Source organism: Oryctolagus cuniculus, chromosome 13, assembly GCF_964237555.1.
Source record: "Oryctolagus cuniculus chromosome 13, mOryCun1.1, whole genome shotgun sequence".
Taxonomy (NCBI): domain Eukaryota; kingdom Metazoa; phylum Chordata; class Mammalia; order Lagomorpha; family Leporidae; genus Oryctolagus; species Oryctolagus cuniculus.
The window spans coordinates 43,537,398-43,561,143 of NC_091444.1; the positions used below are offsets into that span (position 1 = coordinate 43,537,398).

Here is a 23,746-nt window from a genome sequence, read left to right on the forward strand (position 1 = left end):
GAAAGGAAGGAAGGAAGGAAGGAAGGAAGCAAGGAAGGACGGAAGGAAGGAAGGAAGGAAGGAAGGAAGGAAGGAAGGAAGGAACCTCCCCAGTGAGAATAAGGTATACCTCCGTGTTGACAATTGAGAATAACGCTGTCTGCACTTGTCATAGTGTTATAGTCATAGCTACTATGGGTTTCTGACATTAAAATCTAAGATATGACTAGAACATAAAAGGTTTCAGATATTATATTTACTATAATAATAACTAGCTACCAGCTATGATCTTACCAACAGAAGGCATGTAGATCAATCACCAAGTTGCAATTACAGTAACTTCTACTCAAGTAAAATACCTAAAAAAATGAGGCAAATGTATAGTGTTTTGGCCATGGATCACTTGTCAGTAACTTCACATGAATTGTGAATTATAATTTTGTTCTCATTAAGAATGATACCATGGAGTAGTGAAAAGAGAACTGTCAGAATTTCATCCAATTCCTGACTCTACCATTTTTAACTGTCTGATGTTCTACAAGCCACTTCAACCCTCAGAGCTCATTTCTCTCACTTGTGAAATTAAAATAATAAAAATTAAGCTTCAAGATGGTCAAATAGAGGCACCCAGCATTTGTCTCTTCTGCAGAAAACTTAAATAACAATAAATTCTTTCATTTCCAGGTGAGTGCCAGGAAGAGAACACTGGAAGTCCACAAGGGAGACAAGAGAACCCTACAGAACACAGAAACCTGGGTTACAAGTAAAATAGAGAAACAAAACCTCCTGGCAACTGTGACCTGGTCCCATGTCCAGAGGGAAATCTTCAATACTGAGCACAGAGTAAATGGGAGAGGCCCAGCAGACCCCATCTCCAGGAACACGACATCAGCAACTTTAGCCATAGGAAGGATCCACAATTATCACAGGCTTGCAGCTTTGGAAGGGAAACTACCTGGAATACACTTGTGGTTTTGTTTCAGAGAAGGAATGTACACCGTCTCCTGTTCAACCCCTAAAGCACTCGATGTGGCAGTGATTGCCATCTTGGGGAAGAAGATACTATCAGAATCCATTCTGCCCTAGTACATAGAAACCCCTGCACATCTCCAACCCTGGAATCCCACAAATATTGCATTACACCTTGAGAAGTCACTGCTAGACTCCGCAGCAACACCAAACTCACCAAACCCATCATCTTTGGTTAAGCAGTATCTTTTTTTTTTTTTGACAGGCAGAGTGGACAGTGAGAGAGAGAGAGACAGAGAGAAAGGTCTTCCTTTGCCGTTGGTTCACCCTCCAATGGCCACTGCGGCCGGCGCACCGCGCTGATCCGATGGCAGGAGCCAGGAGACAGGTGCTTTTCCTGGTCTCCCATGGGGTGCAGGGCCCAAGCACCTGGGCCATCCTCCACTGCACTCCCTGGCCACAGCAGAGAGCTGGCCTGGAAGAGGGGCAACCGGGACAGAATCCGGCGCCCCAACCGGGACTAGAACCCGGTGTGCCGGCGCTGCTAGGCAGAGGATTAGCCTAGTGAGTCGCGGCGCCGGCCTGTCAAGCAGTATCTTTAAATATGTATATGTATATGTATATGTATATGTATATGTATATATGTGTGTGTGTGTGTGTGTGTGTGTGTGTGTGTATAAAAGCTAGAGTTACAGAGAGAGAAGGAAAGAGATCTTCCATCCACTGGTTCACTCCCCAGATGGCCACTACAGATGGGGCTGGGTCGATCTGAAGCCAGGATCCAGGAGCATCTTCTGGGTCTCCCGCATGGGTGCAGGGTCCCAGCACTTGGGCCACCTTCCACTGCTTTTCCCAGATATATCAGCAGGGAGCTGAGTGGGAAGTGGAGCAGCTGAGACTCGAACCAGTGCCAATATGGGATACTGGCACTGCAGGTGAAGGCTTAACCTTCTAGGTCACAGTGCCGGCCCCAAGCAGTGTCTTGCACTATACGGAAAAGGTAGTTTGGCACACCAGAGTAAGTCCTGCTCCCAAGACCCTGGAATGTTGGTCTTGCCTCTGCAAAGTTGGGACTGTCCCCCTACATTCCTTCTCTCCCAGGAAGCACACACCTGCCTCAGACCAGGACCAACCCTGCTGTGGCTCCCTCTCTGATCCTGCTCCTACTTAGGTGAGTACCTCAGCTACTAGCCTCACTATGGCTTGAGCCCATCCTGGCTTTCATGGTAAGATTGGTCACTCACACTTATCCGAACACTGCTCCTGCTGTCTCCCAATCCAAGCCAACCCCAGCTTTGGCTGGCTTCACTGTGGTGGGTGTGACTGGGTGGTACACACTGGTATAGACACCAGTCTCATGGTAGATCCTTTCTATACCTGTCTTGGTTTTGGTGGGGGTCCTGGACACTGGTCCCATTATGACCTGTACCTGCTACAGCTTTGGAGGATGGGTATGATTGGCATCACACACTGTCCAGGACTCACACTCCAGAGCACTCTCCTTAATGAGTCCACCTGGTTTAGTGAGCTCAAGAGGCCATTCCTACATGCCTTGGGCTTGGACTTGGCACTGTTAAAACACCAGCTGCACCCACTGCCAGGACTCAGAGGAACCTTAAACATGTCTGCTGCTACTGCCATAATTAACAGTAAAGGAAGATATGGAGAGACACCTCAGTGTCCAGCTGAAGCTAAAGCCAAAGTAGCCAATCAAAATAGCATCCAAAGATACAACTTTAGGAAGAAGCCTTTGTTCAATGAAAGACACCATTTAAAAGAGACATTCTGGGGCTGGCGCTGTGGTGCAGCAGGTTAACACCCTGGCCTGAACTGCCAGCATCCCATATGGGCACTGGTTCTAGTCCCAGCTGCTCCACTTCCAATCCAGCTCTCTGCTATGGCCTGGGAAAGCAGTAGAAGATGGCCAAGCCCTTGGGCCCCTGCACCCGTGTGGGAGACCTGGAAGAAGCTCCTGGCTCCTGGCTACGGATCGGCACAGCTCCGGCCATTATGGCCAATTGGGGAGTGAACCATTGGATGGAAGACCTCTTTCTCTCTCTCTCTCTCTCTCTCTGTGTGTAACTCTTACTTTCAAATAAATAAATAAATCTTTAAAAAAATAAAAATATAAATAAAAAGTATAGAAACTACATGTATATTTTAAAGTTATTTTTATAAATAAATTTATATGTGATTTTTAAAAAATAAAAGTATAGTATTAAAATGGGCATTATAAATAGCAATACTCAATGAAATAGAATAGAATACCACAGTGCTATAAAAGAACAATTGATATTTTATGTTTTATAAAACCTATTCTCAAGGATGAGAAAAGTCCCATAAACCTTCACATTTAATCACATATCTTTGAAATGCATAGGAACATATTGAAGGAAAACTGGAATTTCAAAGAAATATGTTTCAATATCTGATAATTAGGTGGGGAAAAAAGAAAATTGATATGAGTAAATGACACAACTAAATACTTGATTTAACATGTATAAAAATGGCAAAGTTTAAAATTATATTATACAGGCCGGTGCCGCGGCTCACTAGACAAATCCTCCGTCTTGCGGCGCCGGCACACCGGGTTCTAGTCCCGGTCAGGGTGTCGGATTCTGTCCCGGTTGCCCCTCTTCCAGGTCAGCTCTCTGCTGTGGCCAGGGAAGTGCAGTGGAGGGTGGCCCAAGTGCTTGGGCCCTGCACCCCATGGGAGACCAGGATAAGTACCTGGCTCCTGCCTTTGGATCAGTGTGGTGCGCCGGCTGCAGCGCGCCAGCCGCAGCGGCCATTGGAGGGTGAACCAACGGCAAAGGAAGACCTTTCTCTCTGTCTCTCTCACTGTCCACTCTGCCTGTCAAAAAAATTATATTATACAGTTCACATACAAATAGAATTCTGTTATGTATATATGACTACTTCAAAAAGTTCGCGGAAAATGGAATCAAAAGATACGTTTATTCTGGTGCAAAAATAATTAAGTAAATAATAATAGTAATAACACCACCACTGAAGAAATACTTCAAAGAGTATAGATACATTTAAATTATCTAGAAGACAATGGTAGTTGTCAATACCACTACTGATAATCATAGTAATAATAGTTCTTATAACAAAATATAATACTGTAAAAGGATTATGAATTAAGCAATTAGCTAGATATCTATGACTATGTAACAATTTACTCCAAAACCCAGTAGCTTTAAGCAACAATAAACTTTATTGCACACATCAGGAATTCATGAGCAGCATGCCTGGATGCTTCTGGCCCCGTATCTGTCAGGTTGCAAAAGATGCTGGTCAGTGCTGAGGGATCTGCTTCCAAGTGGGTCACTCATATAGCTGACAAGCTGGTGCTGACTCTTGAGAGAAGGCCTCAGTTTCTCTCCATGTGGACCATTCTATGACTTAACATGACAGCTGGCCTCCACCAGAGCAAGAAATCCAAGAGACAGCATGGCAGGACTCACCAAGTCTTTTAGGACTCAGGCTTCAAGGCCACACATCCTTATTGCTGCACCATCCTCTTGGTTACACAAGGCAGCCCCCTGCAGTGTGGCAGATACTACAGAAGTATACAAATACCATGAGGAAAGACACCTGGGGTCATCTTGAAGGTACAGCTATCACCAGTCTCAAGTAAACCATACCTTCGCCACTACCCATTATATTTGAAGACTTTGAAAACAGTAACAGATTCGCTGTTCCTTCTCCATGTACCACTTCTAAAACTGGAAATAATTCCAATTAGTCTCAATGACTTTAAATAAGTTTGACCACTTTTACTGCTATGATCTTCCCATTAAAAGTTTCTTTAAGATGATCAGTTATTTGAAGAAGTACAAACGGACTTTAGAAAATTCATGGAATTGAAAGGCAAGTTTAAATTGGTGCAAAAAAATTTTTTAAAGCCATGCATACTTTCTCATAACACATTTTCCATGAACTTATTAAAGAGCCCACATACACATGGACTTCAAAAATTTTTGTACCAACATAAATTTATCTTTTAATTCCATTTTCCATGAATTTTTTAAAATCCCTGAATATGAGGAAGTCTGATATGAAGCCATAGTCAACATCATAAACATGAAACACTAGAAATCCAGTGTTTCAATTTTCCTCTAAGGAATTCAGTTTGTTTTGATAATTATAATAAGGTAATAGACTATTTCAACCTTCAGCATTATAAAAAGAATACTAATTCATACCAAGTATTAATTAAGGAATTCAGATTAGCAGTACATTGGTAATTTTAAAAAAGATTTATTTATTTATTTATTTATTTATTTATTTATTTATTTGAAAGGCAGAGTTACAGAGAGGCAGAGGCAGAAAGAGAGAGAAAGGTCTTCCATCTGCTGATTCACTCTCCCAGTGGCAGCTTGCCACAATGCTGGCCCCTCGTTTTTTTTTGTTTTTTGTTTTTTGTTTTTTAAGATTTATTTATTTATTTGAAAGGCAGAGTTACAGAGAGGCAGAGGCAGGCAGAGATAAAGAAAGGTCTTTCATCTGCTGGTTCACTCCCCAGATGGCTGCAACACCCAGAGCTGGGCAGATCCAAAGCCAGGAGCCTGGAGCTTCTTCCAGGTCTCCCACGTGGCTGCAGGGGCCCAAGGACTCGGGTCATCTTCTACTGATTTCCCAGGTCATAGCAGAGAGCTGGACTGGAAGTGGAGCAGCCAGGACTCAAACCAGTGCCCATGTGGGATGCCAGCACTGCAGGTAGCAGCTTTACCTGCTGTGCTACCACAATGGCCCAGTGATAATCTTTTGACATCAATAATCACACACACACAAACACACACATATATTAAAAAACAATTTTTAAATTCCTTGTCCTCCACTAATAGGTTGCTGACTTTGAACAAATCAGAATCCCATTTCTTATCATTAAGCTGTGGGAATTTGACTGTTTTAAAAAAAAGTCATACATGCTCAGTAAAAACAAAAAAAAATGTATATGGATTAGGAGAACTGAAGAGGCAATCCCCTTCAAGTTCTTAGATTGTAATTGTTTATTTCTCATGTACTGTATTATTAAACCACCTTTTAATAGATTTGGTACAACGTTCATCTAGTGTTGACTGCAAAAGATGCTTCAAAGACACTATCATGGGTTCAATATTGACTTTATCAGTCTCCCAACTTAAAATATCAGCAAACACAGCCACTGCTTTGGGTACCAAAGGAAATTCTCTAAAACATTAAGAATGTATCTCAGGGGCTGGCACCGTGGCTCACTAGGCTAATCCTCCACCTGCGGTTCCAGCACTCCAGGTTCTAGTCCCGGTTGAGGTGCCAGTTCTAGTCCCTGTTGTTCCTTTTCCAGTCCAGCGCTCTGCTTTGGCCCGGGAGGGCAGTGGAGGATGGCCCAAGTGCTTGGGTCCCTGTACCTGCATGGGAGACTGGGAGGAAGCACCCAGCTCCTGGCTTCGGATCGGGGCAGCGCCGGCCATAGCGGCCATTAAGGGAGTGAACCAACAGAAGGAAGACCTTTCTCTCTGTCTCTCTCTCACTGTCTAACTCTGCCTGTCAAAAAAAAAAAAATTATAAAAAAAGAATGTATCTCTGGGCCAGTGCTGTGGTGTACTGGGTAAAGCCGCTGCCTGCAGTGCCAGCATCCCATACAGACGCCGGTTCGAGTCTTGGCTGCTCCACTTCCGATCCAGCTCTCTGCTATGGCCTGGGAAAACAGTAGAAGACGGCCCAAGTCCTTGGGCCTCTGCACCTGTGTGGAAAGACCTGGAAGAAGCTCCAGGCTCCTGGCTTCAGATCGGTCCAGCTTCAGCCGTTGCTATCATTTGGGGAGTGAACCAGTGTATTGAAGACTTACTTCCTCCCTCCCTCCTTCCCTCTGTCTCTCCCTCTCTTTCTCCTTTTCTCCCTCTCTGCCTCTGTAACTCCACCTTTCAAATAAATAAATAAATAAGAATATATCATGATGATACAAACAGTTGTTCGGTGTCAACTTCATATTTCTAGCTTATTCCTCTCCACCAATGAACAGAGGAGTGCTAGATTTTGGAGCCTTTAAGAGCTGACCAAAAGGACAAGTGAAGAGGTCAGAGGCGAGCAGTAGGAAGTGCTACATCACTTTAAGAAGCAATTAATGCAGTATAGATGAACAGCTGAATAGAAGCAAGTCATATATCACCCTAGGACAAGGAAAGCCTGTATATGACTAAAAATCCTTCTTCCTGACAGACAACTTGAAATTTAGGAGGAATCTTTGCTCTGTTAGCAGGTTGTCAAGTGATATGCACACCGTGGGGCTGTTTGACGTTTGATCTGCCATAATTTACACCTCTCCTTTTCAAGCAGCAATTCAGGTCATGTTGTTCTCTGCAGGATAACAAAGAGTGAAGAATATTCAGGGCCAGTCTTCAGTTCATGTTGTGGTTCACCCTGCAAAATGGGGCCTTCTAGCCAGCATCTTAATGCTGTCCCATCAAGAGGCTACCTTTCAGAAGATTCTGTAATGTAACATGATGCACATGAAACATACACATTCATCAGGTAGTGTGTGGTTCAAGCCACACTTGATCTATGCAAGGCAGATCTACACAAATCTTAATTCTGAGCATTTTTATCTTTTTAAAAAGATTTATTCATGTATTCAAAGGCAGATTTAGAAAGACAGGGAGAGACAAAGAGAGATCTTCCACCCACTGGATCACTACCCAAACCACTTCAGCCAGGCAGAAGCCAAAAGCCTGGTACTCCATCTGGGTCCCTTACAGGGGTATCAGGGCCCAAGTACTCAGGCCATCTTCCATTGCTTTCCCAGATGCATTAGCAGGGAACTGGATCAGAAGCAGAGCAGCCAGGACTCAAACCAGTGCTCTTCTTTTACTAACAATGCTATTTAAATTCCTCACGTTCAAAAGATATACAAGGCCGGCGCCGCGGCTCAATAGACTAATTCTCCACCTAGCGGCACCAGCACACCGGGTTCTAGTCCCAGTCGGGGTGCCGGATTCTGTCCCGGTTGCCCCTCTTCCAGGCCAGCTCTCTGCTGTGGCCCAGGAAGGCAGCGGAGGATGGCCCAAGTACTTGGGCCCTGCACCGCATGGGAGACCAGGAGAAGCACCTGGCTCCTGCCTTCAGATCAGTGAGTGCGCCGGCCACAGCGCGCCAGCCGCGGTGGCCATTGGAGGGTGAACCAACAGCAAAAGAAGACCTTTCTCTCTGTCTCTCTCTCTCACTGTCCACTCTGCCTGTCAAAAAAAAAAAAAAAAAGATATACAAGATTGCTGACGTTTAAAAGAATATTTCTTTCTCCTTTGAAGAGATATCTGAGGGGTCTATAATCCACGGAGTGATCAGGCTGGTAGAGGTCTTTAGTATACAGGTGGCAGAGATGTCTGGCTTACCACCACTGACTAGTGCTCCATTTCCACTGCATACAGTTGTGGCTGCATGCCAGCTCAGGCACTACACTGTTGACACCAATACCATATGAACTCTTTCCAGCTCCATCAGCAGCACCAGTCACCATGTCCCGCCCTCCGCCGACATCTAGAAGGGCCAGAGCAAGCTGGTGGAATGTGACTACAACGCGTAGGTGGTTAAGTCCCTTCCAGGCTGCGGGGTGTACAGGCTTTCTCTTTATCACTTCCTTCCAGCAGCAAGCCTGGGGGTCACCTATCGTAAATGGCTGCATCGTAAGATGGAAGGAGCCAGAATGTCACCAACCATATTCAGGGGACAGCCACCTGGGAGATCTGCCCGATCAAGAAGGAGTATTGAACAATGGATGAGAGTGAGTGAAACTGTGTGTGAAGACACTGAGTTTCAGGAGATTTTCTTAGAGATGTTCATTTACTCTGACCAAATAATGAAAACTGAACAAACAGAACCACACATTTTCTGGGGATCTGGGATTCTGGGGACAATGCAAGTGGAACATGAGAAAGAGAAAGCTCAGCAACAGAAGCAGAAAAATGCAAGAGGAGAAAATAGTTCATTTCCTGGGTCAGCACCTCTGAAGTTTGTGCTCTTAGAAAAATTACTTCATTTGTCTGAAGCAATGAGGGCTAAGATGGACAGCTTGGAAATCTATATAGCCACTTATCTAAAATATAAACAGAAAAGATTACAAATAATAAGTTTGCCATACTGAAAAATGAACAAACCAGCAGTGATAAGATAGCTATATCACATTTTTAATACAGTAAAATATTTGATCCAGAAGATAACCTAGCAAAAAGGATTGGTCTAGAGAAACCTAGAGAAACATTCAGTGGAACAAGATGAGGTAAGAAAATTATAGACTCAAAGTAAGAGGAAGAGTCAACAAAGTTGAAATTGGGTTCAAAAAAGAGTTAGAAGTTCAAGGATTTATGGATTTTTTTTTTTTTTTACAGGCAGAGTGGACAGTGAGAGAGAGAGAGACAGAGAGAAAGGTCTTCCTTTACCGTTGGTTCACCCTCCAATGGCTGCCACACCAGGCCGATCCGAAGGCAGGAGCCAGGTACTTATCCTGGTCTCCCATGGGGTGCAGGGTGCAAGTACTTGGACCATCCTCCACTGCACTCCCGGGCCACAGCAGAGAGCTGGCCTGGAAGAGGGGCAACCGGGACAGAATCCGGCGCCCTGACCGGGACTAGAACCCGGTGTGCCGGCGCCGCTAGGTGGAGGATTAGCCTAGTGAGCCGTGGCGCTGGCCAGATTTATGGATAATTTTTAACACAAAAAAACTAGAGACGGTGCAGAAAATGCTCTTAAGATCTAAGAAATACATTCATTTCTTCACTTACGCAACAAATTTTTTACTGAGCAACCAACTGCATGCTGAGTCCCTCTGATAGACACCAAGGTATAGAACTGTGAACAAGACATGATGACAACCTCTTTGGAACTCACAATTTTAAACTAGGGGCCAGCATTTTAGCACCATGGGTTAAGCCACTGGTTGCAATGCCAGTATCCCATATGAGTGCCAATTCTAATGCCAGCTATTCTACTTTTGATCCAGATCCCTGCCAATGCCTCTGATAAGCAGCAGAAAATGGTCCGAGTACTTGGGTCCCTGCCACCCATATGGGAGTCCTGGATGGAGTTGCTGGCTACTGGCTTCATCCTGGCTCAGTCCCGGCTACTGGGGTCATTTGGGGAGTGAGCAAGCAGATAGGAGATCTCTTTCTATGTGTGTATCTCCCTCCCCCAAAACTCTGCTTTTGAAATAAATTAAGCTTTAAAAAAAAAAAACAGGAAATAAAGAATCATGATATTTAACACCCTATCCCACTGGTTCTCCTAATGGCAGCTGTTCAATTTTCTTTTATTCAAAAATACATGTAGTCAAGACTAAGGGGAGAAAAAGAACACCATTTCCCTCCCCTTATAATTCCATCTTCCTAAATTCTATTTTAGCAACCTGAACAGGACAAATTGACTGAAGAAAGAGAAAATTCCAAGTCTTTAACAGACCATGACAAAAATAGGGCTAAATAATTATTTCTAAGAAAATGAAATTACTTTTTTATCACCATACACTGAATGGCTTTCCCTATTGTCCCCTGTAAATCTATAATAGCACTAGTTACCGAATGCACACTTCCTGACAATAGACAATACAACTGAAAAAATTAGTCTCCTGAGTGCAAAATAACACTTTCATAACAATGGGCAATTCACGGCTGCTCTCTCCAGACCTCTGCAGAACAGAATACCGATGCAAGCTAATTATATGAGCGAGCTGAAAGTTGTGTGCATAATGGAAAAGACATCCCCCTAAAGAATAGCTGAGAAAGGATGGAAGGGCCACGTATAAAACAACAGAAGAGAAGTGAGAGAGCAAACACAAAAGCAAATGCACAGGTGTTATTAGCATAGTGCAGCTGACCACCCTGCTGATGCACACAAAGCAGCTGTAAATTCTCTGCCTTGAAGAAGACACCTTCCAGGATTACAGAACTGTTTCCCTATGCTGACTCATGGGTTTTTTTCACAGTGGACAGATTATTGGTCATTCTTACGCTGAAGTCTACTGTCACTTTGGGGTGCAGAAATGGTTAATGTCAATGAGAGGTAAAGTAAGTGAAAGACAAGTTTCTCAGATTGATATACATGTTGGGAAAGGAATAACCAGCTTTCCACAAGGTAGGTGGAGCAGAACCAATTCTTCTCAGTTCTACTTTCCATGTGCCCTTTGTCTGATGTGTGAAGGGTCCTGCAAAAAAAGTTTGGAATTTGAGTTCCTCAGGGAAAGTTTCAGAAAGAGTCTTGGAACACCTATAGACCAAACAAGCAACAAATAACAGTGCCAACACCATCAAAACGATGTGAAGTGCCATCTATGATGTGTGACCAACTATCAGTACACCCTAGAACCTAGTGAATTCATCATGTGAGGGGAGAATTTGCAAAAGTGTTTGCCCCACCCATTCTACAGTAATTTGGGAGTCTTGGTATTAACTATGGCCCATTCAAATTGTGTAATCTAGGAAAGGCTTAGAGGGGCTGGTGCTGTGGTGCAGTCATTCCATATGAGTGCCAGATTTGAGTCCTGGCTGCTCCACTTCTGATCCAGCTCTTTGTTAATGCACCTGGGAAAGCAGTAGAAGATGGAACAAGTGCTTGAGTATACTGAGTTCTGACTCAGTATCAAGTGGGAGAGCATCATGTGGGAGAGCCAGATGGAGTTCCAGGCTCCTGGCTTTGGCCTGGCCCAGCTTGGGCTCACTGGCCATGTGGGTACTGAATCAGTATATGGAAGACCTCTCTCTCCCTCCCTCCTTCTCTCTCTATATATCTCTCTCTCTCTGTGGTGGGTGTGTGTGTGTGGGGGGGTGTCTCTAACTCTGCCTTTCAAATAAATAATTAAAACTTAAAAAAAAAAAGGAAAGAAAGGACTTTTGCAAAGGTCTGGACAGGATATAGGGAACTCCAAGTACAATATCAGAGAACTGTGAACACCCTATCCCTAATTGGAGAATCCAGTGGAGGGCATGAAAAGAGAACGAGAACAAGAGAAAAACAATATAAATCATGGCCTTCAGTTAAGCAATGCAGCACCTTCCTTTGGTCAAGGAGGTCACTAATCTGCAACAACACCGCAAAGAGAGAGCTTCCTTTCCCTCCTCTCTTTCTGATCTCTTTCTTCAGCTCCCCCATGGCGGGGGGGGGGGGGGGACCTTAGCACAAGAGCCCAGGGCCTACTATGTCCACATAGGCCAACTTCCACACAAAGACAAAGACAAAACCATAGTGCAGAATCAAGAGGGGTGGAAGCAGATCAGATGCAGCAAATGGAAAACACAAGGCACAGAGAATTCCTCTAGCAAGTTGAGGCTTCATGAGTTGGACTTTAAGGAAAAGATAACAAAAAAATTTTTTTAACTTTTATTTAATGAATATAAATTTCCAAAGTGCAGCTTATGGATTACAATGGCTTCCCCCCCATACCGTCCCTCCCACCCACAATCCTCCCCTTTCCCACTCCCTCCCCCCTTCCATTCACATCAAGATTCATTTTCGATTATCTTAATATACAGAAGATCAGTTTAGTATACATTAAGTAAAGATTTCAACAGTTTGCTCCCACACAGAAACATAAAGTGAAAAATAATAGATGATTTTTTAAATGATGATGAAATCAGATCAGACCTATTGTCATGTTTAATCCCAGTGAGAGTCAAGTTGGGAATTGATAATTTCTTTTTTTTTTTTTTTTACAGAAGATCAGTTTAGTATACATTAAGTAAAGATTTCAACAGTTTGCACCCCCATAGAAACACAAAGTGAAATATACTGTTTGAGTACTCGTTATAGCATTAAATCTCAATGTACAGCACACTAAGGACAAAGATCCTACATGAGGAGTAAGTGCACAGTGACTCCTGTTGTTGACTTAACAAATTGACACTCTTGTTTACGGCATCAGTAATCACCCTAGGCTCTTGTCATGAGCTGCAAAGGCTATGGAAGCCCCCTGAGTTCACTGACTCTGATCATATTTAGACAAGGCCATGGTAAAAGGCAGCCAACCCGGGAAGAACCAGCAGCAAACCCGGGAAGGGCCAAGCAGACAAAAGAACAGCGCAGGGTCCTGTGTCGTTCCTCCGCGAAGAGGGGGAGCAACACTCCACAAGATCAAAACAAACAACCCACTTAAGAGATGGGCCAAGGACCTCAATAGACATTTTTCAAAAGAGGAAATCCAAATGGCCAACAGGCACATGAAAAAATGTTCAAGGTCACTAGCAATCAGGGAAATGCAAATCAAAACCACAATGAGGTTTCACCTCACCCCGGTTAGAATGGCTCACATTCAGAAATCTACCAACAACAGATGCTGGAGTGGATGTGGGGAAAAAGGGACACTAACCCACTGTTGGTGGGAATGCAAACTGGTTAAGCCACTATGGAAGTCAGTCTGGAGATTCCTCAGAAACCTGAATATAACCCTACCATTCAACCCATCCATCCCACTCCTTGGAATTTACCCAAAGGAAATTAAATTGGCAAACAAAAAAAGCAGTCTGCACATTAATATTTATTGCAGCTCAATTCACAACAGCTAAGACCTGGAACCAACCCAAATGCCCATCAACAGTAGACTGGATAAAGAAATTATGGGACATGTACTCTATAGAATACTATACAGCAGTCAAAAACAACGAAACCCGGTCATTTGCAACAAAATGGAGGAATTTGGAAAATATCACGCTGAGTGAATTAAGCCAGTCCCAAAGGGACAAATATCATATGTTCTCCCTGATCGGCAACAACTAACTGAGCACCAAAGGGGAAACTTGTTGAAGTGAAATGGACACTATGAGAAACAGTGACTTGATCAGCTCTTGTCCTCACGGTTGATGTACAATGTAATACTTTATCCATTTTAGTATTTTTGTTGTTGTTGTTCTAGTACCATTGGTTGAACTCTGTAATTAACACACAATTATTCTTAGGTGTTTAAATTTTAACTGAAAACTGACCCCTGTTAGGAATTTGGAAAACATTATGCTGAGTGAAATAAGCCAATCCCAAAGGGACAAATATCACTTGTTCTCCTTGATAGGTGACAACTAACTGAGCACCAAAAAGGAAAACTGTTAAAGTGAAATGAACACTATGAGAAACGGTGACTTGATCAGCCCTCACCCTGACTGTTGATGAGCAGCTTAATATGTTATCCCTCTTAGTATTTTTGTTTGTTTGTTCTACTTAATACTTTTGGTTGAATACTGTAATCAATAGACAATTCTTCTTAAGTGCTGAAACTTAACTGAAAAGTGATCGCTGTTAAATATAAGACTGGGAATAAGAGAGGGAAGAGATGTACAATTCGGGACATGCTCAAGCTGACTTACCTCAAACCGTAGAGTTAGAAACATACCAGGGGATTCGAATTCAATCCCATCGAGGTGGCATGTACCAATGCCATCTCACTAGTCCCAGTGATCAATTTCTGTTCACAATTGATCATAATGATAGGACTAAGAACCAAAGGGATCACATAAACAAGACTAGTGTCTGCAAATACTAGCTGATAGAATCAAAAAGGGAGAGAATGATCCAACATGGGAAGTGAGATACACAGCAGACCCATAGAATGGCAAATGTCCTAAACAGCACTCTGGCCTCATAATCAGCCCTTAAGGCATGCGGATCCGGCTGAAATGCCCATGAGAGTATTTCAGGCATGGAAAGCCAAGACACTCTGGGGGAAAAAAAAAAAAACCTAAATGAAAGATCTCCACGGGTGAGATCCCAGTGGAAAGAATGGGTCATCAAAGAAGGAAGTACCTTTCTCTGAAGGAAAGATAACAAAAATTTTAATAGGGCCATCTTTCTATAATATGGCAAGTTAACGTACAGGACTGAATTATCAACACAGATTAACTAAAATCAGAGTTCTGACTCAGTATCAAGGTTTTCTAACAACTTAAAGGATCCTGGAAGTAAAGACCCTCAAAGCACAGAGACTTGGGACATCAAGGAGGGGTTCCCTAGTCCTGTTTTCCCACACTGAACATGGCCCAGATTATAATCAGGTTTCTAAGTGAAGTCCACGGGTTTCCTCACTCCTCAGAGATATCTCTGTTTAAGATATTTATTTATGTATTTATTTGAAAGGCAGAGTTAGAGAGAGAGAGGGAGACACAGAGAAAGAGACAGTGGTCTTCTATCCTCTGGTTTACTCCTTCAAATGGTTGCAATGACCAGGGATAGGCCAGGCCGAAGCCAGGAGCTTCTTCCAGGTCTGCCCGGTGGGTGTAGGGACGCAGGCACTTTGGCCATTCTCTGCTGCTTTCCCAGATGCACCAGCAGGGAGGTGGACAGGAAGTGGAACAGGCAGGACGTGAACCAACGCTCCAACGGGATGCCGACATCCCAGGTGGAGGCTTTACCCATTATGACATAGGAACATTTTAACAGGGAAGATTTTCCTTACATACCCAGGAAGTTGCCCAGTGCACCTGCCATTCTCCAGGGAGCCCTCCTCTGGATCCCAGCTCCACTAACTAGAAGTACTACTTCAGCCAAGGATCAGCCTGCTGGGGACAGTCAATGAAAAATGTCTCATCCTCCACACAAATATGTTTCATAAGTCTACCTAGTGGTTCTGTTGCAAATCAGGTCAGATCAAGTTATCTATCTTCATGTCTTTGCCCCCAGGGCAACCTCCCATGCCCCTAGGGATGGGATCATAGGGTTTAACTTCTTCCTCCCACAAGCAGTGTATGTGTGTGTGTGTGTGTGTGTGTGTGTGAGAGAGAGAGAGAGAGAGAGAGAGAGAGAGAGAGGGAGGGAGGGAGGAAGGGAGAGAAGGAGAGATAAGGAAAGACAGATTCTTAGGAAGAGAAAGAAAATATGGATGGAAGGGGGAAACCCCTGGAGCTTGCTTGCACAGGACCGGCATGAGGAAATGAGTGCACCTCTGATACCATCTCTGCCCTTGTCAGGCAAGCATGCAGCAAAGGGCACTCAGGTACAGGCTCTCAGCATCCTCAGGGGACCAGCTGAGGCCTCCTCATGAACACTGAAATCTGAGGATGCTCAAGTCCACTGTGCTCAATGGTGTAATATTTGCAACTAACCTACACATGCCCTCCTGTTTGCTTTAAATCATCTCTAGATTTCTTAAAATACCCACCACAATGTAACTGCTATAAAAATAGTTATTATATTGTTATATTAAAGTAATAATAACAACAAAAAAGTATACATGGCCACTAGAAACAAACATTTTTCAAATATGCTCAATCCTTGGCTGATTAAATACATGGATGCAAAACTCAAAATCAAGCAGGGCCAACTGTACTTCCTTTGAGAGAAATTACAGGCAATTGCATGTCCTCCCCATCTTCTCACCCCCACACACAAACACTTCCTTCAGCCAACACTGGTACGTTCTTCTTCCAGGTCCAAGCAAAACACATCAGCATCAGACCAATAGTGCCTCTTCCAAGTATGAAACATGCAGATTTTAGACTTTCCATTCCCCAAGATGCAGGAGAGAATGTCATGTACTCTCTAATATACAGGATCATAAGCAGGCCTGGGAGACGTGTTGGGGCGGGGGGGCAGGGGGCATCACAGCTGGGACTGAGGTAAGTCCATTAGCCTTCAAAAATTGTAAGTGTATTGTTGTCCAAGGGTACACTTTTGCAGGACAGGTCCAGAACATGATCTGAATTTTCTAAAGGACCAAGAGGCCTATGAAAGAAGTTTAGCAGGTAAAATCACATCATAAATTTTAAAACTTTATTTTGATTTATTTGAAAGGTATAGAAACACAGAGAGAGATCTATCTGCTGGTTCACTCCCCAGATACTTGCAGTAGCCAGGGCTGGGCTAGGAGGCAGCCAGGAGCCCAGAACTCAACCCAGGTGTCAGTCCTGAGCGGCAGTGCTCTCCACACTTGAGCCATTCCTGCTGCCTTCCAGGATGCACATTAGCAGGAAGCTGGACAGGAAGCAGAGGAGCCAGGACTCACAGGAGAAACTCTGACATGAGATGTGGGTGCCCCAAAGGGCATCTAAACCACTATGCCAAATGCCTGCCCCTAAATACATTTCTAATAAATGTGGACTGAGAGACAGATATGTTGAGTCCCACTGTCAGGCTCTCCTGGTTTCCACCCTGTCCACCCCCTCACCGACAGGAACTTCTCCGAGCCCAACCGGTCAAAGCCTTTAGAACAAAAACTATCTGATTTTGCAAATGATTTCAAAGATGCTGCAAAACATTTTGAATACAAAACACTTATTTTAAAGTTAAATTACATGCACTGAATAGAACTCACCCTTTGGTTTGGTTCGGTAAAGCCTTAAAGCCATAGTGCAGCTTTGTGCATTTCTCTGACAGCTGCAGGGACTCCTCTTTCAGATCTGTGCTGTTTCATGAAAAAGATTAAAAAAAGGGGGGATTTAAAATGAGAGCTTATAAGATATTGTTAACAAAGATCAGATTTAATTGATAAAATAGGTGTCCAAATGAAGTCTGATTTTCATTCCATTATTGGATTTCTCCATGGAAAAGGAAATTGATATTTTCACCTCTGACAGGTCTAAATTAAAAAAAGAAACACCCTATAAAGCCAAACAGAAGAGTTCTGTATTGGAGACTCTGTGTTACCAAATTTTCATATTTTGAGGTTAGAACTTACAACGAACAAGTTATTGAACAGTTTTAATGACTATGTTTGTAAATAGCCTTTATTTTCCAAAGATGTTACCTCCGGTGAAAAGTATGCAAACACAGGAGATCAATACTTCTCTCCATGAGGAACACAAGGTAAACCTGCCTTTCATTATTATCATCCCCATTCTGTAAGCACCTGCTAATGCTTCCTCAACCCAGAAAATCGGATGCAAACAAATCTAAATCAAAAGGCAGTTTAAGGGCATGGGTTATGGAGTTGGGCTGCCCAGCAAGCCTCCTGGGCAATTCATGTTACTTAACCAGTCCAGGCACACACTTCTGCATACTACCTCCCAATGAGGATGGTTGGTGTGCCCTCAGGGTATTATGCTCCTGCGATATGCACACTAAGAGAAGGCAAAGCGAAGCACTGGGCACTATGGGAGGGAGTGCTAAAAAATTTAACTATCACTTTCCCTAGACATTATATATATATATATATATATATATATATATATACACACACATACACACACACACATACATACATACATACATACAACTCTGACAACTGTTAATGCATTTATTTAATCATCTTAAAGGCATTTTGCTGATGACCTAACCTGGCCAGGTACAGGATGATTGGGATAAACAGGTGGAGAAACAAACATGGTCCCTTTCAATTTAGTTAGGGAAAAAGATACTTGGCTTTCCATGCCTAAAATACTCTCATGGGCTCTTCAGCCAGATCCGAATGCCTTAAGGGCTGATTCTCAGGCCAGAATGCTGTTTAGGACATCTGCCATTCTATGAGTCTACTGTGTATCCCACTTCCCATGTTGGATCATTCTCTCCCTTTTTGATTCTATCAGTTAGTATTTGCAGACACTAGTCTTATTTGTGTGATCCCTTTGACTCTTAGACCTATCAGTGGTGATCAATTGTGAAATTGATCACTTGGACTAGTGAGATGGCATTAGTACATGCCACCTTGATGGGATTGAAATGGAATCCCCTGGCCACATTTCTAACTCCACCATTTGGGGCAAGTCCAGTTGAGCATGTCCCAAATTGTACATCTCCTCTCTCTCTTATTCCCACTCATATCCAACAGGGATCAATCTTCAGCTAAATCCAAACACCCAAGAATAATTGTGTGTTAACCACAGAACTCAACCAATAGTATTAACCAGAACAAAAAAAATACTAAAAGGGATAAAGTATTAAATTGTACATCAACAGTCAGGACAAGGGCCGATCGAGTCACTGTTTCTCATAGTGTCCATTTCACTTCAACAGGTTTCCTTTTTGGTGCTTGGTTAGTTGTCACCGATCAGGGAGAACATATGATATTTGTCCCTTTGGGACTGGCTTAGTTCACTCAGCATGATGTGTTCCAGATTCCTCCATTTTGTTGCAAATGACCGGATTTCATTGTTTTTGACTGCTGTATAGTATTCTATAGAGTACATGTCCGATAATTTCTTTATCCAGTCTACTGTTGATAGGTATTTGGGTTGGTTCCAGGTCTTAGCTATTGTGAATTGGGCTGCAATAAACATTAATGTGCAGACAGCTTTTTTGTTTGCCAACTTAATTTCCTTTGGGTAAATTCCAAGGAGTGGGATGGATGGGTTGAATGGTAGAGTTATATTCAGGTTTCTGAGGAATCTCCAGACTGACTTCCATAGTGGCTTAACCAGTTTGCATTCCCACCAACAGTGGGTTAGTGTCCCTTTTTCCCCACATCCGCACCAGCATCTGTTGTTGGTAGATTTCTGTATGTGAGCCATTCTCACCGGGGTGAGGTAAAACCTCATTGTGGTTTTGATTTGCATTTCCCTGATTGCTAGTGATCTTGAACATTTTTTCATGTGCCTGTTGGCCATTTGGATTTCCTCTTTTGAAAAATGTCTATTGAGGTCCTTGGCCCATCTCTTAAGTGGGTTGTTTGTTTTGATGTTGTGGAGTTTCTTGATCTCTTTGTAGGTTCTGGTTATTAACCCTTTATCTGTTGCATAGTTTGCAAAAACAAAGTCCGAGGCATCACAATACCAGATTTCAGGACATACTACAGGACAGTTATAATCAAAACAGCATGGTACTGGTACAGAAACAGATGGATAGACCAATGGAACAGAACAGAAACACCAGAAATCAATACAAACATCTACAGCCAACTTATATTTGATCAAGGATCTAAAACTAATTGCTGGAGCAAGGACAGTCTATTCAGCAAATGGTGCTGGGAAAACTGGATTTCCACATGCAGAAGCATGAAGGAAGACCCCTACCTTTCACCTTACACAAAATACATTCAACATGGATTAAAGACTTAAATCTATGACCTGACACCATCAAATTATTAGAGAACATGGCGAAACTCTGCAAGATAAAGGTACCGGCAAAGACTTCTTGGAAAAGACCCCGGAAGCACAGGCAGTCAAAGCCAAAATTAACATTTGGGATGGCATCAAATTGGGAAGTTTCTGTACTGCAGAAGAAACAATCAGGAAAGTGAAGAGGCTACCGACAGAATGGGAAAAAAATATTTGCAAACTATGCAACAAATAAATCATGATACACTTTTTAAAAATCTTTATAGTATAGAGAATAGATTGCATGTATATCATAGATAAAATTTTTCATGAAATTTTTGAAGACTTCTTGTTTGGATTACAAAATTTTTGCATTAAAACAAACCTATCCTCTAATCCCATTTTCTGCTAACTTTCTGAAGAACCCTTGTAGAATGCTGAACTGTGATCAGCACAACTGAGACAGACTGGCTTGGCATAGAAGAGAGTACCTAGGAGGCCTCTGTGGAACAACCATTTAGGTGGAGATCCCAAGGGGCAGTCAGTCAAGTGGGCAGAGCCTCAGATGGGAGCAGCCCACAATGTGTGAAAGCAGAGAGCTGCTAACGGCTAACGAGCTGCAGGGTTTGGAGGGGTCATCAAGGGTCCGGGCTTGCAGGTCTGCAAAACCAAACTACAGAGTTTAGAGTTTATCCTGATAATAGAAGACACAATGCAAGGCTTTTGTTTGAAAGGTGGAGAGACAGAGACAGAGATCTTTCATCCATGGGTTCACTCCCCAAATCCCTGAAATAGCCAGTGCTCAGCCAAGCCAACACCAGGAGCCTGGAACTCAAACCAGCTCTCTCATGTGTGTGTAGAGGGGTGGGAGAGGTACAGGGCCGGGGAGGCAGGGGTGGTACGCAAGGACCTGGAGTATTTGAGTTACCATCTGCTACTTTCCAGGGTACACAGCAGAAGGAAGCTGAAACTGGGAATGCACTTGAACCCAGGCACACTAATATGAGCATCCCAAGTGGCATTTTAACTGCTACAGCAAACGCCTACGCCTAGTGTATGTTCTAAGAAGTTCAGCCAGGGGTCGGCGTTGTGGCACTGTAGGCTAAGCCTCCACCTGTGGAGCAGCACAGGTTCCTGTCCTGGCTGCTCTTCTTCAGATTCAGCTCTCTGTTAATGGCCTGGGAAAGCAGCGGAGGATGGCCCAAGTGCTTGGGCCCCTGCGCCCACGCGGGAAACCTGGAAGAAGCTCTTGGCTCCTGGTTTCGGATCAACCCAGATCCGGTGACTGTGGCCATTTGGGGAGTGAATCAGCTGATGGAAGACCTTTCTTTGTCTGTCTCTCTCTCCCCCTCTCTGTCTGTAACTCAACTCTACCTCTCAAATAAATAAATAAATAAAATCTTTAAAAAAAAATGTTCAACCAGTGCACATGACACAGTGCTTAATACACTGCTTGGGAAACCTGCAAACCATCAATCAGTGCCTTGGTTCCAGGCCTGCCGCCACTTAGTACCACTTGAAGGAGGCAATTTGGCAAAGCACTTGGGATGCCTACATACCATGTTGAAGTACCAGTTTGTGTCCCAGCTACTCTGTCTCTGATCCAGATACCTGCTAATGCGCACTCTAGGAGGCTGCAGCTGACAGCTCAAGTACTTGAGTTCCTGCCACCCACAAAGGACACCCAGATGGAGTTTTGGGCTCCTGGCCTTAGCCTGGTCTAGCCCGGGCTGTTGCATGCATTTAGAGTGAATCAATGCATGGAAGATTCCCCCCCCCCATAAAATGTATGAAAATAAATACCTTGAAAATTGTGAAATAAAAAAGTTTACTATGACCACTTTGCTGAGAAAAGAGTCCAGAGGCGGAATGGGAAAGTTGAGAAGTTTGTATAGGATTCCAGGATGGCAACATATTATACCAGTCAAGACAGAGTAGACTCTGCTGTGATAACAACCAACACCAAACTCTCAGTTGTTTGTGAATTAAAAGTTTATTTCTTGCTCATGAAATGCCCACTGCATGTCTGCCTCTGGAGCAGCTGTGTCCCATGCGATTTAGGGGCTGTGATGGTTAATTCTGTGCATCAAGCTCAGATAGCTGGTAAAACATTATTTCTGGAGTGTCTGTGGGGATGCTTCCAGAAGAGGTAGACTGAATGAAGAAGATGCACCTCACCAGTGCAGTGAGCAGCAGCCACTCTGCTGAGGGCAGAACAGAGCAGGAAAGCAGAGGAGGGGAGAATCTGCCCTCCCTTCGGGAGCCGGCTCTCCTGCCCTCGCTCACTGGCTCGCCTGGTTCTAGGGCATTAGGAACTCAACTAGGACCTGCACCAGAAGTTCCTCAGGATCTCTTGCCTTTGAGTTTTGTCTGAATGACACCACCAGACTTCCTGGTTCTCTGGCGTGCACAAGGCAGATCATGGGACCTCTTAGCCTCATCAAAAATCTCTTTCTACACAGAGGCTGAACATCCCTAATCTGAAAATTCATAATCTGAAATGCTCCAAAATCCAGAACCTTTTCAGAGCTGACATGATGCCACAAGTGGAAAATTCCATATGAGGAGGCTTTGTTTCATGTATAAAATCACTTAAAATATTGTATAACATTACTTTTAGGTTATGCGTATAGGGTATAGACATAAATTAATTTTGTACTTAGATTGGGTTCTATACTCAAGGTATCTCATTAGGTAGATGCAAACATTCCAAAGGTCTGAATGCCAAAAACACTTCTGGTTCCAAGCATGGTGGAAAAGGGATACTCAATGTACATGTATATATGTCTTACTGGTTCCATTTCACTGGAGAATCCCAAATAACACAGGAACCCAAATTGCTCCAGTCTAGAGGTACTGTCATTTCAACAATCTGCTACCATAACTGCAGTGACAGAAGAAAGTGCCAGAAATCTTACTCTACCATTAATTGGTTTGTCCCATAGGGAAGATGCCTCATTTGGGCAGAACTAGTCACATACCCCACCTGACTGCAAAGTGAGAATCAGAAATGAGCAATTTTCCTGTGTGCCTGTGGGGAGCAATCCGGACTAGACTAAGTTACTCGAATTAGGACTTATTCTATGCATCTGCTCTCCCACAATATGGCGCTGGGAGAGAAGTAAACAGCTTCTGCACAGCTGCCTCCAGTTCAACCAATTAACTGTAGGACTTGCTCCTGATTGGAGGAGAGCGGCGTGCTCGGCGTGTGGGCAGCCGAGTTGGGATTGGTGGAGAGGACTATATAGGAGGAGAGAAACGGCATGCACCAGGAACATCTATGGGGAACATCTAAGGGAACCCGTGCAGCCCCCGAGAAAGCCGGCCGGCGGTGTGCCGCTCCCCTGCGGAAGTGGGGAATGCGGCCAGGGGGAACTGCCCTTCCACGGAGGTGGAAGGGATAGTAGCCAACCCGGGAAGAACCAGCAGCAAACCCGGGGAGGGCCGAGCAGACGAAAGAACAGCGCAGGGTCCTGTGTCGTTCCTCCACGAAGAGGGGGAGCGACATAATGGTGCCGTGACTCGGATAGGAAACCTGACTCGGATAGAAAACACAGGACGGATAGGAAACCTAGAACGGATAGGAAACTTAGGACGGATATGAAACTTAGGAGGGAAGAAACGGGAAGAAACGGGAAGAATTGGGAAAATACCGGAGAGAGAGACTAGCAAACAGCCTAGGGAAAAGCCGGACGAAAAGGGTGCCGGAAGAAGCTATTGAAAGCCTAGGCATAGACTCGGATACGGACTACGGGGGGAAGCTGGGAGAAATCTCTAAGGTCGAAAGCGAAAGTGAAAGCTAGAACAAACAGGCTCAGTCGCGGACTGTGGGGAGAGGCCAGGAGAAATGAGGGAGGAATATCGTTGGAGGAAAACTTAGG

At 43.8% G+C, this 23,746-nt stretch overlaps 1 protein-coding gene across 2 annotated transcripts in view; it reads right to left on the reverse strand.

Annotated features, from left to right (window-relative positions):
* Positions 1–23,746, reverse strand: part of ST8SIA6 (ST8 alpha-N-acetyl-neuraminide alpha-2,8-sialyltransferase 6) — a 170,035-nt gene that overhangs the window by 86,400 nt on the left and 59,889 nt on the right. For both annotated transcript variants that reach the window (XM_051820615.2, XM_002717418.5), the window contains exon 3: positions 17,210–17,299. In XM_051820615.2, the coding sequence (XP_051676575.1) occupies positions 17,210–17,299 (90 nt within the window). The remainder of the gene's footprint in view (positions 1–17,209; positions 17,300–23,746) is intronic.